At 39.6% G+C, this 16,621-nt stretch overlaps 3 protein-coding genes across 4 annotated transcripts; 1 reads left to right on the top strand and 2 right to left on the bottom strand.

The window, feature by feature from the left end:
• Window positions 1–115: 115 nt before the first annotated feature.
• On the bottom strand, window positions 116–6,696 carry abcb9 (ATP-binding cassette, sub-family B (MDR/TAP), member 9). The gene is made up of 11 exons (XM_076270249.1): window positions 5,532–6,696; window positions 5,190–5,304; window positions 4,963–5,093; window positions 4,188–4,393; window positions 3,155–3,352; window positions 2,942–3,070; window positions 2,580–2,768; window positions 2,166–2,339; window positions 1,738–1,897; window positions 1,239–1,375; window positions 116–639 (listed from the first exon to the last, which is right to left on the bottom strand). Exons 1-11 carry the CDS (start codon window positions 6,193–6,195, stop codon window positions 331–333), a joined length of 2,412 nt encoding a protein of 803 aa, XP_076126364.1. The 5' UTR covers window positions 6,196–6,696; the 3' UTR covers window positions 116–330.
• Window positions 6,697–9,890: 3,194 nt separating this feature from the next.
• LOC143106621 (gypsy retrotransposon integrase-like protein 1) lies at window positions 9,891–13,428 on the bottom strand. The gene is made up of 8 exons (XM_076270983.1): window positions 13,155–13,428; window positions 12,741–12,934; window positions 12,517–12,628; window positions 12,283–12,424; window positions 12,151–12,205; window positions 11,764–12,021; window positions 10,672–10,794; window positions 9,891–10,539 (listed from the first exon to the last, which is right to left on the bottom strand). Exons 1-8 carry the CDS (start codon window positions 13,324–13,326, stop codon window positions 10,291–10,293), a joined length of 1,305 nt encoding a protein of 434 aa, XP_076127098.1. The 5' UTR covers window positions 13,327–13,428; the 3' UTR covers window positions 9,891–10,290.
• A 262-nt stretch (window positions 13,429–13,690) lies between these two features.
• ogfod2 (2-oxoglutarate and iron-dependent oxygenase domain containing 2) lies at window positions 13,691–16,545 on the top strand. 2 transcript variants are annotated; one of them, XM_076270985.1, is made up of 7 exons: window positions 13,691–13,963; window positions 14,047–14,103; window positions 14,191–14,301; window positions 14,379–14,478; window positions 14,656–14,723; window positions 14,812–15,069; window positions 15,336–16,545. In XM_076270985.1, the coding sequence occupies exons 1-7, from the start codon at window positions 13,829–13,831 to the stop codon at window positions 15,600–15,602; spliced, it is 996 nt and encodes a 331-aa protein (XP_076127100.1). In that variant the 5' UTR covers window positions 13,691–13,828; the 3' UTR covers window positions 15,603–16,545. The 2 variants fall into 2 exon arrangements, with proteins under 2 accessions (XP_076127100.1, XP_076127099.1); XM_076270984.1 differs by having other exon boundaries at window positions 14,599–14,723.
• The last annotated feature ends 76 nt before the right edge of the window (window positions 16,546–16,621 follow it).

The raw sequence follows: 16,621 nt of genomic DNA, 5'->3' as shown, positions 1-16,621 counted from the left end.
TAATCGTCTACAATTTGATGTTGTTAATCCTAAACTAAGGTGTGTATGAAAACAAAATTGCACCATTCATTACACTGACATTAAAACAATATATTGTATCCACTATTTTGACAGATCATTCTTAAGACAAAGTTTATTGCATGGGTATGCATATGTGACAATGTCCCTAGAATTATGGAACCAAGTAATTTAAATGTGTTTCTTTGCATTATGTTTTTAAATAATTTCCATTAAAGAGGACATCTTTACAAAGACTCACATTTGGATATAAATCATCTCTGATTCAACAGGCATAACAACATTCACAGCATGATGCAGCACTGCAGTCCTTTACAACTTTACATTGCTATCAGAGTCACTGCTTTCTTCTCCACTCTCTGCTCTACCATTCACCGCCTTCCACAGCAAGTCCTTGGGAGGGTTAAGTAGGTCTGCTCCTGTTTCTATACCCAGGACCTGCCTCTGGACCAACTTGAAGTACAGTCCTTTCCGGGCCATGAGTTCAGCATGCGTCCCCTGATCTACTATACGGCCGTTGTCGATCACAATGATGTTGTTGGCCCTCTCCACAGTGCTCAGGCGATGAGCGATCATCAGCACTGTGTGTTCTTGCATGATATCATTCAGGGCCTGCTGAACCTAGAAAGGTAGAGAAGAAACCGCAATGCTTAAGATGAGATCAGCCATTAATTAATAAGAGGATAAGACACTTCAGAACTCAGCACAACTATATATGCTTTGGCTTACAAAACTGCAGTGTCATGCTACAAGACATCTGCAAAGATAGAGGGTCTCTGCTACAAGTCCTTGCTGCATCTGATACATCAGTCTGATAATCGCTGCAGTCTTCCTCTTCCATAAATAGCACACACAATTAAGGGCTGTCACCATTCACAGCAGTATTTAGCTGATTAATTTGCTCTTTGACTATGCAGTACTGGCACACTAATACAACTAAGAACCAGTGGTGTAGTCTAGTTAGCTGTAGTGGGTATACTGTGATGTAGTCTAGTTAGCTGTAGTGGGTATACTGTGATCAACCCCAAATGTTAATACCTATCCTTGCCTATTTTAAGTGGGTATACTGAGATGGTATGATGCTTTTGAAGTGGGTATACTGCGTAGTCCTGCGTATCATGTAGACTACACCCCTGCTAAGAACACCACACAATGGCTTAATTTAAATATTGCTTTAAATGTACATAAAACATTGAAGTCTCTGTGCCTTTGTCACTCACAATATGTTCACTCTCAGAATCCAAGGCACTAGTGGCCTCATCCAGTATGAGGACGCGAGGTTTCCTGATGAGAGCCCGGGCGATGGCAACGCGCTGTTTCTGCCCCCCTGACAGCTGGGCTCCCTTCTCTCCCACCCCTGTCATCACACACAGACACACCACAGAGCACCACTTAGTTAACCCACCAGCACATCGAAAACACAAGGACATTGGCACTATGTCAGTGGTGCATCAAAGATCACGTTTTAATTAAAAAGGATGAATATGAACCTATTTCTAGTTATGTGCTGCTGAGAGTCCAGTCTTCTACAAAGGTTCCAAGGTAGAGTGCAGTGAAGAGTTATTCAGTGAACTTATTAAAAATCATATCATATTTAACTTAATCTCCAAGAATGAGATGTCCGGCACAATAAAGCAAATGTACTTGGTTACTGGACATACTTGGAATCATTATTAATCTTATGGTACCTCTTCATCCATAAATAACTGAACTGCTCACCTGTTTCATAGCCTTGGGGGAGGCCAACTACAAAGTCATGTGCATTGGCCTTAGCAGCTGCTTCAACCACAACATCCATGGCAATGTCTTTCAGGCCATAACTAATATTCTTCTGAACTGACCGTGCGAACAGTACTGGCTCCTGTCCCACAAGTGCCACCTATGACAACAAAAGTGCATCACATGTATCCTCGGTACACACCACATAAACAATGTTGCCCCCTGCAGGCTGAAAAACACATTTCTCACATCATAGACAATTTTCCCATTAATCAAATTTCTCATAACTTTCATGTCAACCAAGTTTTAGACATTAACTGTAACTGATTTCATTACCAAATTGACAAATGAGTAGTAACAAAGCTGCACAGGTGGTCAAAACATGTTTGGCTCAATCTCGACTAAAACACCTTCTATTATGAACACACCTGAGAGTGAAGGTATGCGTGTTCATAGTCCTGCACTGGACGCCCGTCCAGCAGCACTTGGCCTTCATTAGGAGTGTAGAAATTCTCCAGTAAACCCACGCAAGAGCTCTTTCCACTCCCAGATGGACCCACCAGCGCAGTCACCTCTCCAGGTTGAATAGTGAAGGAAACATTCTGAAAAATGATGCCAAAATGAACTTGACCAACTATTGCATTCACTTGCAATCTGTCACTCGATTTGATCCAAAACCTACAACTCTCAACTGGCTCTATTGATAAAATTCATCATCTCTGTATCTGCCTATAATCATTCAAATGAATTTAGTTTATACCTTAATATAATATTAATTTATCTGACATCAAAATGACAAGAAAGAAAGCGTATGATACGCTGAGCTTATAAGCAATAACTACCTTGAGTATCTCTGTGTCAGGTCGAGTGGGATAGCTGAAGGACACGTTTAAGAACTCCACTTCTCCTTTAAAATGGTCTGGAGCTGAGCTGCCACCAGACGGATGTTCAGGCTCCCTATCAATATACTCAAAAACCTTCTCTGCGGCCCCCACTCCTTGCATTAGTCCTGTGTAGACGGATGCTACACTCTGCAACACATGCCAGCAACAAAGAGACTGAATTTAAGAAATCACACATGTGCACATAGAACCTCTCCACCATTCACATTCACCATACACACACCAATGTCACCGCAAACATTGCGCCAAGAAAAGACTTGTTTCTGCAAAAAGCTCAAAGTGTTGCAATAGACGATTCATACCTCTAAGCACTCTCCCAATTCAAGTTCATAGATGACAAAAGAGATGAGGGTCCCACCACTCATTTGACCTGTTATAACAAGATGACCCCCATAAAAGAGAATGGCTACCTGCAGGGCCAGTTCTGATATCTACAGAAAGCACACAAGTAAACCATTCAGCCTTTAGAATAATGAAAAATTATATATTTGATTATATTGTAATGCACTACTTACACAACTTGACCACATGAAGCAAGCATAGGCCAGTGCTTGTTTCTTGTTTAGCTGGAACATGACCATCAACTTGCTGTAGTATGACTCAGACTCTTGCTCTTCATTGGCAAAGCTGCGGACCGTTCTCATGGCTGATATGGTCTCCTCTGCCACCTTGTTGGCTTGAGCAAGTGATGTTTGCACCTCCTTGGTCAATTTCTAGTAATGACAATGACAAGACAATACAAAGTCAACAATGTACAGTACATCAATTTCAGTGCTAGCAAAAGCAACAACTGATGAAAGTGCTATACATGGATTTCTATGCAACGTCACGAAAACGTGCGTGCGCAAACAAGAGGCAGAAAGCACCATAGAACAGCATAGAGCAATGCAAAAGAGCAAAAGAATAAAATGAGTTTTTGTGCTGAAAACTGCACCAATTCAAAATCACGATGGTTAGAGAATGTTAAATATGTTCAATATCCCTAACGGAATGCATGTCTTCGCCAAAAATGACAAAATACGATGTTATATTAATAATGCAAATGAACGGCAAACTTTGAAATATAGTCTGAAATGAGATGTTATTATCATTAAGACAACAGGGGTATACAAAAAAATCTGATTGTAGCTTACAGCAGCCGACTATTTAGGTTAAGTTTATAACGTTGTGGACGGCCACCAAGCGTCTTCTGCCTCACGGCTGCACGCGCATCTAGTTTTGTTGGTAAACGGGAAACCCGTGTATACCTTTAACAAATTAATATATGGCTTACATACAAATGAGATACATTATAGCAAAGTAGTACAGCTAAAAACAACAATTTGCTACATTATATCATGTTTTCAGTGTCATGCTATTGTTCTAGTAGTGGTACAAAAGCTTTTATTAGTTTGGTGAATAAAGAAACTATAATAAACTATAAAAATAAAAAAATGAAGATGACAAGGGGTATAAGTTATGATGAGGATGACACACACACACACACACACACACACACACACACACACACACACACACACACACATTATACATTTACATATACTTTACCTTGTAGTATTCCCCATACATCTTTGAGACAACGGCTATATAGGGGAAGCCCATGATGGTGACTAATGTCAGTTTCCAGGACATCCCAAACATGAAGATGAAGAAGCCCACGGCCTTGATGAAGCTTCGCAGGAAAAGGTTGACATTCAGCGAGATCAAATCACTCACCTGTGTGGTGTCAGATGTCAGACGTGACGTGATGTCACCTACAGAATGATTGAAAACACTTGATCAAAAATCAGAAATCAAAATAAGGAAATCATGTACACAATGGACATCTTTCTGAAGCCCTCTAGCCTTCAATTTCGTTTTTTGGGAGGCAGGGAGCATATTATGTGCTATTTATTGTTACTGTTACACTTTTCTGAGTCTCAAGAATCTGTACAAATATATGAATTATTGATGCTTGTAGAGAAAGGCATATGTACACAGAGGTCTCATAGACATGGCTCCAATAAAGCGGAAACTATGCATGCAAATGCAATTTCATCATGACAGTTAGTCATGCTATAAGTCACGACATCCTCGCAGAAAGGGAGAAACAAATCTCTTTGCACTGTCAATTATGAATGACTAAAGTGGGAGTAGACTTGTGTAGAAAATAATTAATTGTTACTAACTGTTTACTAATGTCTTAAATGTTATGTAACGTCTTAAACTGAATCAGTTCCTTAGAGTTAAGACTAAATCACCAAAAGGAGACAGAGGCCATGGTAGATTGATCTTTTAACAATAACAATGTATGCAGCCACGCTATGGGGCTTAGTGACATCACCTGTATGGTTTAAATCAAAGAACCCAATCTCTTGACGCATGAGTGATCTAAACAGAAGGTTGCGTAGTCTGATGTTTAATCTGGCCAAGGTTATGGAGAAGACACCTCCTCGAACACCAATGGCTATAGAACTAAGAGAAAGACACATATGAACATTCGCCCACAGTTCACCAATATAAAACAAAACTGCAATTTATTTACTCACAATAAAATCACAGGTTACTCACCTGACAAAAGCCAGTGCTGCTAGTGTGATCATAGGTTTTGTGAAGTGTTCCATGCTCTGGTGAATAACTATCCCATCAATTGCCTTGCCAGTGTAATAGGGGATGAAAGCTTCACCTGAAAGATTTGTTTTGTTTAAATATTTTAAAACATATTCTCTGTTCAAACGGATATAGCATGACATCAGCCGACATCAGTCAACAGTGGCCATTAACCTATAACTATTAGACTACATTGTCATTGTGAGGAAAAGACCTGTTAGACCAGTCATGACGGTACACCGCATTAATCTATGTGAACAACACCTATATGGACATTGGGAAAACTGAAGATTCGACACTCACAAACAGCAGAGACCATGAGAAAGAAGAAGGCAACAGCCAGCAGCAGGGAATCCCTCTTGCAGTAGGACAGCAGGCGACCCACGGTAGCACGGGAGTCAGAATTCTCCTTGGCCCCTTTGCACCGCCTGTGCTTCCCGCTGAGCGTTTTGCTCTCCTCATCCTCCGGCTCAGAACTGCTGTCAGCCAATGGGTCCACCAGCCTTTTCGTCTCCTCCTCACCACTGCTGTCCCTCACAGCATTAGAGGTCTTTGCCAGGATTCCCCAGAGGTACATAGTCCCCATTGCCGAAACACAGCTCCAGGAGACTAAGCTCAAAAACCAAGGGTCAACCAATAGAGCTTCTTTCTCTGAGAACATCAGTAGCTTGGTCAGTGCATAGGTCATGATGGTGAGGCAAATAAGGGTGGTCAGTGTGCTCAGTTTTGAGACCCTACGAGGGCCATCTACTCGGTTCCGGAGGACTCCTATAGAGGCTCCTAGCAGCAGAGCAACTCGGACCAACAGAGTTCCCCATAGGTCCAAGGCTGACTGGAATATGTTAAACCTCACCAGTTCATCAGCAAATATATCAACCTGAGAGCCGCGGACATATAGAACTGTTGAGATGATAGTATCCATGAGAATAAAAAAAATGTTACAACTCAGCACGACAGTAGCCCGCATTGTTTCAGACTCAGTATTTCATATATCAAAATAAATATTTTAAAACGTAGGCCTACTACATTATAGCAGCCTGGGATGTTACATCATTAGGTTACACTAGTAGGCTAAGTCATCTAACGTCCCACCATGGTGCAACTAAAAAAATGTGTTGGGTAACTTATTATCTCACCATGAACTTGAAACTCATTTATGAGGTCTACTAACACTCTTCTTACCAGTCCTTAGCCAAGTCGATGAAATTACTTTACTGTCATACTAAACGTAACACCTACGCGTAACGTTGAGGCTGGTACCTGTTACGGTACGTGCGACATGAGAGGTTGGAGGACCGATTGCCAAATAAATAACTGCCGCGGGTCACTGAGAGACTGTATCTCTTGTAATATAACGCAGAGATCTAAAACGGAGTTTTCCGACAGTATGACTGCTTCACAGCTCAGCGGAAAGGATCCTGTTGCCATCATAGACCGGTAACCCACTCCAGTTACAGCGCCTTATGGAAACCCGGAAACACTGCATAACACTCAGAAGCTCCTCCCTTACATTCTGGACTGTCAAATCACAGCTGATGTTCTCTTTCTCACATATTATTGTAAATCTTTTACAAAACTATTTCCCTTTATAGTACACGGGTAAAGTGTTCCTCTTTAATATGTTTAAAAGTATTTTTTTTTAAATCAAAACCTTAATTACTGGGATATTATTCTGCATGGTTTAAGATTCATGAGTTTATTGCATCAGAAAGGTTGCTTTCTAACGAACGCAACTGCGCAACAAAATACGAAATCTAGTGTCCTAAAGTCTATTGTGTAATTTACAACGACTAACTTCTCTCTACCAGGACGATTAAAACTACCCAGGCCCATGGTCTGATCCAAAAGTAACTTTTAGAATATTTTTTAATAACTTATTGCATATCGTGTGGTAGATTCTGGTCAAGAAGTAGGCTAAATCTGTGCTTGTAAGTTATGATGGTAAACATTCTAGTCATGATGATACACCAGTATTTTAGATAGATAGATAGATAGATACTTTGGTACTTAGGCCTACTTTTAAGTGTTGCAACCATCTGAATTGAAAAAAAAGCGTGGAACTAAGGAGCGTTTAATAGACCCATATAAACAAGTTTAGACCGATAATAGATCCATTCAGATGATCAAGTTTTGAAGAATCCCCGCACAGAAAAAAACAGATGAAGTAAGGGCAAGGTCTATACTTGACCTGTGAAATCAAAATGCATGGTGTATGTCCGTGTGATTTTCTGCAGAGATGCCAAGATGTCTGGATGCACAAATATTTCAAGGTGAATGACATGGCCAAACCATGTCTGTTTATTTACAAAGAGAGTGGTGTATTACTTGGTAACAGCCCTGTTGGCCTTTTTAGTCACATTCATTTACCAGTTATTTTTCCGTAACCTGACTTGATCTGACTGTGTGTGCATCCAGGCTCTCCCGCTTAAATTAATGAGAACAGTGAAGGGGAAGTCATTTTGGAAATGTGGCCACATATTACCTAAAATCTATTTCAAACACTTACACTTTTCTGTTGTTAAGTGAAAGCTATATCAGTTGCCACTACTTGAACTGCTTATCCCCTCATTCAGCTAAATGTATGACAGGAACAACTGTTGAATGGACTGGTGAGGAAAGAACGACCTTTACCAAATAGGCACATCAGATGTTCACCATAGGTGTAGATTAGGTGTAGGTATAGATTTCTAAAATGAGGATCATCATTCAAGCTACAATGCAAAGGAGACCTTAGCAAAGGCTGGGTGGCGTGTTGGGTCAGATGCCGACTGATTCTTCTTATATCAAATAATGTGAAGTGGCACGAACAGGCAACCGAATCAACATGATCAGAGGTCAGCTGGTCATCAGTTATGTTACCTAAGTTTCTTGCAACCTTGGTAGGAGCAAGAAGAGTCCATTTCTATTATGTGATGCAGACAAGCAGTTCGGTTATAGTGAGGTTTAGTTGGAGGTGATCTTTCTTCATGTGGATATGTCAGAGAGAGAATCCAAGATCTGTACCGAGACCATAGGGTTGTCAGGTGGGAATGGCAGATGAAGTTGTGTAGCAGTGATATATGAGTCCATCCATGCAGGTGGTGTACATGGAAAAGATAAGGGGCCCAAGCACCAAGTGATTAGCCAGTGAGATAGTATTTAAACCAGGAGTGTGCTGTGCTGTGCTGCCCATGTTTGAGAATATATGGATAGTAAGATGGGCTGGGTACTAAGGACAGACGACCGATAAACTGTGTATGTTCATGTTAGGTTTCATATTCTCTGCCAGTGCTTTGTTTATTTTTCCCTCCCTGTCAAGTTAAACACTCCCCATAGTTGGTTGATCATTGAAATTATGATAACTTTTTTATAATGAAGTAATACAAATTTAAATATCTCACTTTGGCCTATAGAATACTGACTGGATCTGCTCCTTGCTATCTTATTAATGATCAAGATATATATCCCCAACCACCCACTGTCGAATTCTGATGAGCTTCTGTAGTGTCGACCAGCCATAAACGCTAGGCCAAATTCAAGACTCTTTTCCTCAGTGGTACCTTGTTGGTGGAATGAGTTGCCCAGTGCTCTCCGTTCCTGTGATATTTTTAGGTCTTTCAAAAGGGGTCTAGAGACTATCTGTACATGCACTTATTTATTAAGTGTTTCTTATGCGTTATGGTTTATAAATTATAGTATTTATTTATTTTCTCTAGGGTATTGATTGAATTGACATTGTTGTTTATTGTTGCTATTCTCCTTAAAGTAGTCTTACCAACCGTTTTAATTGTTAAATTTAACTTTGTATTGTATACAAAAAATATCTGCTACATACCATAACCATAAAAAAACATTACAAGGAGAAAAGTGGCAAAAAGCTGAGTGGTGTTGGTGTCACTCACTCATAACATCTAATGGAAATACTGTAAGATAATGTGTGAAATAGGCAAATAGCTTACACATTTTACAAATTATGCTGTCGAAGGGTATTTCCATATCTGTAAGAACAAACTGACAGCTCTATTTTAAATATTTTGCCTTTGTTCAACCACCTACCAATCGCACTGGCCGTCACATCTCTTGTTTAGGCTACGGTGTGTCAAATATAAGGCTACTTGAGGCTCAACAACGGAGATTCTAGTAAGCAAGTAAGTAGGCCTAAGATAATGCCACCAACCTGAAGCTTTTGTGTTATGGAAGACTAGCCTACATTTAGATAGCCTCGCTAACACCTATGAACTGTTGGCTATGTTTTTTAGGCTAACATTTCTTGATTGATAGGAACTCCACACAACCATAATATTTAAAATATGCAGATTCGCGCATGATTTACAATATGGCTATTGTTAATTGGGTCACTATGGTCTGTCATTTGTAAAAGGGGGTCCCCAGGAAAACGTTTGGGAATGATAAAGTCAGGCCTATAATATGTTATACTGTAAATTAATACATTTACATGTTGACCCATAAATCGAATAGAAAAAATGGTATGCAGAAAGTGCCATCGATAACATATGATTGCTCAAAGTTCTTATTTAAGTATTAAAATACAGTGTCTAAAATATACTGTAAAATGCCTTAATGCAAACAGAAATATATCAAAGGAGGTTTGGTGTGGCTGAGTGAACTCATAGTCAATTCAATGGTACCAGCAGTTGGGAATTTAAAATCAAAGACAGGGAGCATCTTTAAACATTTTAAAGAAATTAATCAAATCCTTAGAGGCATGTCACAGACTTGCCATTGTTACTCAGAGAAAACATTCCAGAAACAATAATGACTAGAGTCAAACCAAACAGTTCCTCTCTCACCCACTATTAGTGCATTACTTGGATATCACCCCAACTAATAGTGTGCATTTACATCGACATATCCAGTACCGTTTACATTTGAAGCAGACCAAATTTTCTTGGTTTGCAAAATGACTTGAGTGTCCTAAGTATGGCATTACAGCCTTTTCACTGCACTTTCTTGCAAGGAATACAGCTTATAGACCATTCCATGTTGAGAAGCTCTCCAGATAGGTGGTCCAACTACATAATGTGTTCACTAATTTATCATACCCATAGTATCAAAGTCCTTATCAGTGCACATCAGAACCTGGCAATTGATATTCCAAGGCATTTTTCTTGCTAGCAGTGCCATTTTGTTCTGTAGTGAGAACTCCTTCCACTGGGAAGGACAGGAACAAGCTGTCTTTGAGTTTTTTACATGGAGGTGACTCCTCATTGTCAAATAGAGGTTCCTCTGTGACATCGTATGTGATGCTCCTTGCTCTGCGCTTGGCATTCTTCTTTTCCTGTTTGTAAGCAGCGTTCATGCTAGCTAAAACCTGAAGAGTTAACATTAACAATCATTTCAGTCATCTGTCTCTAATGAATGGAAAAACTTGAAATGTTACATCAGTTCATATACAACAAAACACTGTCGACATTGAAACCATCAGTGTTGTTATCAAACTTACCATCTGTCTTAGTGTATTATGTTGCTCTTGCATGGCAGTCATAAAATTCATGACTCCCTCTTCATTTAACGGATATGACTCCTCATTGTCATGAGTAAGCAGATCCAGTTTCATCTGGTTTATCTACATCAATGGGACAGACCAAAAATGTGGACAGTAAGTTAGTTGCATATAGTTACTGCAATAGGGTCAGTAATTGCTAGTCAGTTGCATATAGTTACTACAATAATGTTAATAATGGCAAGGGGTAATTCCATATTAGTTTAAAAAGTCTTGAAATCATGGTCTCATAGATATCATCCAAATATTTCATTTCGTGATGCAAAGAGAGATACAAAGAATCTATTTTAATCAACCTCTGACACATCTTGACAGGCCAGTAAAAGGGAAAAGTTAGATCTAACACTTTTAAGCTGTCTACAGGATGACCTATTGCAACAAATACAAACATTGAGTTTGACCTTCATGCGGTTCTTCCAGGGTTTTTGAATCAATTTACCATTTACCATCTTCAGTGTGTTCCTGTACTAGTGGACTGCACTCAAAGTTGTGTACCTGGAAGTGCTTCACATTTGAAATCACTTAAGAATGAGCATAAGCATTTTTCAAAATGTAGAAAAATATGCATCTGATTTTATTTCAATAGATAAAAATAAATCAGTGGTGGGTAGGAAAGTGATTTCAAAGAGATGTTAGAAATATAAAGATTGTCCTACACCAGTGTGCAAATTTGTGTTTTGTTTAGAAAGTAGTACCCATGCAATACTGGTTTTGGCCACAAAACGAGTCAGTTTGGAGTAGGAATATCTCAAGAACAAGGACATGGTAGACACTTTGGACAAAATGTCAGCAAAAATGGTGTCAAATCCAGGATGTTTGTGTTGATCTGCACTGGAATTACCCAGGGAAAAATTATACCACTGTTTTTATTCTAAATGAGTGATCAAGATGGCAATATATTACTTTTATCTTATCAAAGCTCATCATATATGTTTTGGCTAGCAATTTCCCATAACTACCTTTTCCATTGCTTAGATATGAAGGGTGGAAAATAAGTTAGTTAAGCTGCTAGTTAAGATACAAAACACATACCTCATTGGGCATACTGGCTTTCCTATTAAACATTAAACAATAAGGTGTGAACTTTGTAGTAGTGTTTGTTGATGTTCGAAACAGGGACAGCACTGGATCAATGAAATCATCCCAGTCTAACTGCTTTTCTGAAACAACATCCTTGATGGCATCCCGCAGGAGACCACTGGTATGGTCATAAAGGGCATTCCTCTGGGGCGGATCTACAGGTGACACCTTCTGAACTATGTTCCACCTGTCACAAAGGTGCTTTGAGACCTGAAACAACAACAACAACAAACAATAACTCAGAGCACAAACGCTGAGACAAAACCTAATGAGCACAGCTCTACACAACTGTTCCAATCTGAATGAGAATGACCGTACATGAACTCTCTCTCACCATACCTCCTCACAAAAGTCTGCTGTTTGACAGATGTAAATCATTTTCAGTGACCCAAACCTGGAAGATAGATCATTTTTAATAGGCTGTGATTGAGTATGCTATACATAGGTCTGTGCAAGTTGAGTCATTAATACCTGTAAATAGATGTGGAGATGCACCGTGCAACAGATAGAGAATCTTTCCTTTGGACCGGAAAACCCTCCACCCACTTGCTAAAGTAATCAGTAATCACCACCACATGCATGTTTCCAGCTGGCACTGTACTAGGAAATGGACCTGATAGGGAAAGAATATACAAGCAGACATCCATCAACTCACATCTCCATCTGCAGCTTATTTCTTTGTTTACAAGATCTCTGTTTTTGTACCTAATATTTCAACCGCAATAACTTCCCAAGGACCATCCACCTTTATTGGCCGAATTATTCTGGCCATGTTTTTATTCCTTTCTGTGTGCTGGCAGGTTTCACAAACTTTTATCTGAAAAACAAACACTCAATCATATTATATGGCCATGAACAATGCAAATGTAGTATGAAACTGACAAAGAGTTGGCTAGCCTATGCTACAGTCTTATTAAGGGTAACATTACCCAATCCACCACGTCCTTGACTATGCCAAGCCAATAATATTTGCTCTGTATCCTATGCACAGTCTTCTTCTGTCCGAGGTGGTGGCCAATATCATTAAAATGACATTCTAGAAATATCTGACGCTTTCGTTCAGATTCAATTACCACCTCTCGCTTCTCCTCCTTTTTGGGTCCAACATAATATAACCGTCCATCTGTGAAAGTAAGTTAACACCGTGTGGGTTATGTTGCAACTAAGTAATAGTTTAATGAAAGTTGTAAAGTCCAATGCAACGCAACGGCCCAGTAAATGCACTAAAGCAACTTTCGTAGCCTACTCGATAGAAGTACACCCCATATTCACCATTTACAACCACAGCAAGAAAACTGCTAAAGGTATAATCGAAACCAGAATGTGTAACGTTAGAAGGTTACCATCAATGATGAACTTCTGAGCGTAGCGTTTAAGATTTTTCTTTCTAATTGGGTTCATGGACTGTGGGTAACATCCCTGCGCTACAAATGTGTATATATCCTCGAGACGGTTGGAGCTTGACTCAACCACCTCCTCTTCAGCTACTTGTATGGAATCTACACTTAACATCATGTAAAGTTATACGTTAATACGGATCCATGTATGTTTTGTGTAGCCTTTATCTGGGTGACAGGCGCCTAAGCACGAATGTCATGTAGAATAATGGTTCCGTAAAGCTGCAGACGGACGTTTTTTACTGATGGACGACACTGTTTTCAAAATATCTGTCCTCCGATATCCTCTTGCTCATATTGAATGCTGTATTAAATAAAACAAACAAATAACTGTTTGTCTCGTCTGTTTAATGTCGGCAACATTTATTTTATTTGATCTTGGTGGCTAAGTCATAAAAAAATACGGCCACTAAAAAGACGCATGGGTTTCCATACCGGACGAATATCTGCCATGGACCTAAACAAAAAACGTCACTTCCGGAGGCAAAACTGTCCAAAACATTTCAGCTTGAAGATGGTGTTTGTTTTCTGTTTTAAAGGATCACATGTATGTAAAATTAATTGTCACAGAGTAATGCTAAATTGAGGTTACTATAAACGTTATAAGTCAAACGCTAGTCATGCAAAACAACGAATGCATGGTCGATAAATTCTACACTTGTAGCTGTTTTTGCACTGACAATATTTTTCTAGAGGACTACAAACTTCATGTCAAATATGTGTCTGAGGAACAGGTTAAGTGGGATTATCAACACGTAAGTTAAATGCATAAATCAGTTATCACCACTATAACGCGTGCTAGTGAATACAAAAGTTGGGATTCTTTCTGATTTTCCAGATTTTGAAAACCCTTGGTTGCACAACAGTCGCCCAATATGATGTCGTCCTCAAGAAGGTTTGTTCCGTTTAACTCATTTCGGTTTCAATACAGTAGGGCCTGGCTCTCAAATGATTTATATTGCGGTTACTTGTCTGTCTTCAGATACATGCAGAGGTTGAAAGGCGGAAAAGTCTAAGTGTGAAATCAGCCGAGAGAGCTGAACATATAAAGAAGCACTACACACCACTCCATCCGAATGTCTATCACTTGGAGGTAAAACATGGAATTAAAAGACTTTAAAGCCGACGATTTATTGCAAAACCCAATACATGTTTTATAATCCTTTTCAGGAGGCATATCTGGCCCCAGAATTTATTAATTTAGTGCAATATTCCTTGGGCAAGGATGCTACCAAAGAGGGACTACTAAAACTGATCCACTCTGAGACTGGTGAGTCTCAGAAGGAATATAAGTCTTAAAGTTTAACTTCAAATTAGATAAGTGATGTATTGATATTTGTCAAATGTAGTTTATGACAAGGAATTTTAATGTGTAATTGATTGTTTGTAGCACAAAGGGTCTACAGATTTCCATTGTTCACCAAAGACTTCTGCCATGAACTTATAGAAGAACTGGAGCATTTTGAAGAGTCAGATGCACCTAAAGGAAGACCCAACACCATGAACAACTATGGGGTAAAGCTCCAGTTTTTCCAGTTTCAAGTTATCCCAATTAGCACAGATAAGCACACGGAAATATCCCCTTTGATTAAACTTATTTCAGATCCTCCTGAATGAACTTGGCTTTGATGAGGCTTTCATCACTCCTCTCCGGGAGCTTTACCTGACACCTGTGACATCACTGCTGTATCCTGACTGCGGAGGCACGTTTCTAGACAGCCACAAGGCCTTTGTGGTGAAATACTCCATGAATGAGGATCTGGACCTGAGTTACCATTATGACAACGCAGAGGTCACCCTCAATGTGTCACTGGGAAAAGAGTTCACAGAAGGGAATTTATATTTTGGAGACATGCGGCAGGTGGGTGTAGTGTTGAGAAGTCTGCACTGGAATTGGTGATGGATCCATTGATGTTTACAGATATTTACTGTATTTAATAACAAACCAAACTCCAAACATTATTTAAAAGTATTGCTTTTATTTACAGTCATACAATAAATACTAGAAACACTGTGACAACCTGTTTCTCCAATCGTTTGCCAAAGCAAAATAAAAACCCAGCTGTACTTGGTCCTGTCTCAGTGTGTGTAACAGCACCTTGTGCCCCATTTCCCCCAATGCCCCAGGTCCCGCTGAGCGAGACGGAGTGTGCCGAGGTGGAGCACTGTGTGACCGAGGGCCTCCTCCACCGGGGGCAGCAGATGCACGGGGCCCTGCCCATCTCCTCCGGGCTCCGCTGGAACCTCATCGTCTGGATGCGGAGCTCCCAGGAGCGCAACAGGCTGTGCCCCATGTGCAATAAGAGGCCTGTGCTGGTGGAGGGCGATGGCTTCGCCGATGGATTCACCAAAGCGGACATACCAGCTCAGAGAGCACTGTGTGCCTTGCACTGAGGGACTTCTGTGCTGTTTGTTTGTTTGACTGGTTGTTTTGCCTCGTCACTGAAATCAGTAGTTATCTTTGGTTTCCTACAATCTCTTGCTTATGGTGAGTGTTTTGTTTGTCTCCAAAGCAGGTCTTGAGAAAGACACAGTAGCACATTTTATGACATTTTTTGAATGTCAAAGTTCACGGTGGTGCAATTACTGCTTTTGCAATTTTCTGATTTACTTTTTATGGTGTTGGAATATTTTAAGTGCCTGTGCTTTGAGGTACATGTAATTGCACAGTCACAGGTTGTAAAATATTCTGTTAAAGTGAAAATCCATGTTGTCAATTATAAAGATAGATATTTAAGTATACACAAATATAGCTTCCATTATCATTTTTACTATAATAGTACTCTGTAGAAAATAAAAATATTTCATTATCTATAAGATTACAACCTAGGTATACAAAATAGATTTTCAGCGTCACATCACAGATTGCGTGTACATACAAAACTTTATGGGCTAAATGAAAGGAAAATGGAAATTATTCTGCTTGGCATTTCTGTTAAAAGGAGACAAATGCTACAAATTATATCCTCTGGTCACATTACAAACAGTACCTTTCAAGTTGTAGCCAGATAGACATTCCTAGACATTCCTGTAGGTATTCCACCTACAATATTGGTGTCTCTCCCTCTAATGACCTATAATCAGTTACTAAATACATTGTATATTGACTCAGATTCACACAAAAATAATGGTAATGTTGTGTAAGTCTGGTAAGTCTGTTGTGGTAAAGGTGGTAAGTTATTGTAAAACGTAACAATAACTTATCTTATAATGTAACCTAGCAGCGTGTGAATTTGGGCTTTAAAGCTATTTGGTTGTTTCTTTTCCCCCAGCCATTTCCAACCATCGCAGAGGCAAGAAACAAAAAAGGAAATAAAAGGGTGTTTCTTACACAAAAGACCATTAACTACATAATCAATACACTTAAACAGCACCACTTTTTGACTTGGGAAAACCAATAATTTTTAAAGACA

Source organism: Alosa pseudoharengus, unplaced genomic scaffold (genome assembly GCF_046254945.1).
Source record: "Alosa pseudoharengus isolate Yale_2024_CS ecotype anadromous, Long Island Sound unplaced genomic scaffold, YU_APseudo_1.1 YU_APseudo_1.1_scf_6, whole genome shotgun sequence".
Classification (NCBI taxonomy): Eukaryota; Metazoa; Chordata; class Actinopteri; order Clupeiformes; family Clupeidae; genus Alosa; species Alosa pseudoharengus.
Note: the sequence above shows the minus strand (reverse complement) of the source record. Positions and strands in the feature narration are given on the sequence as shown.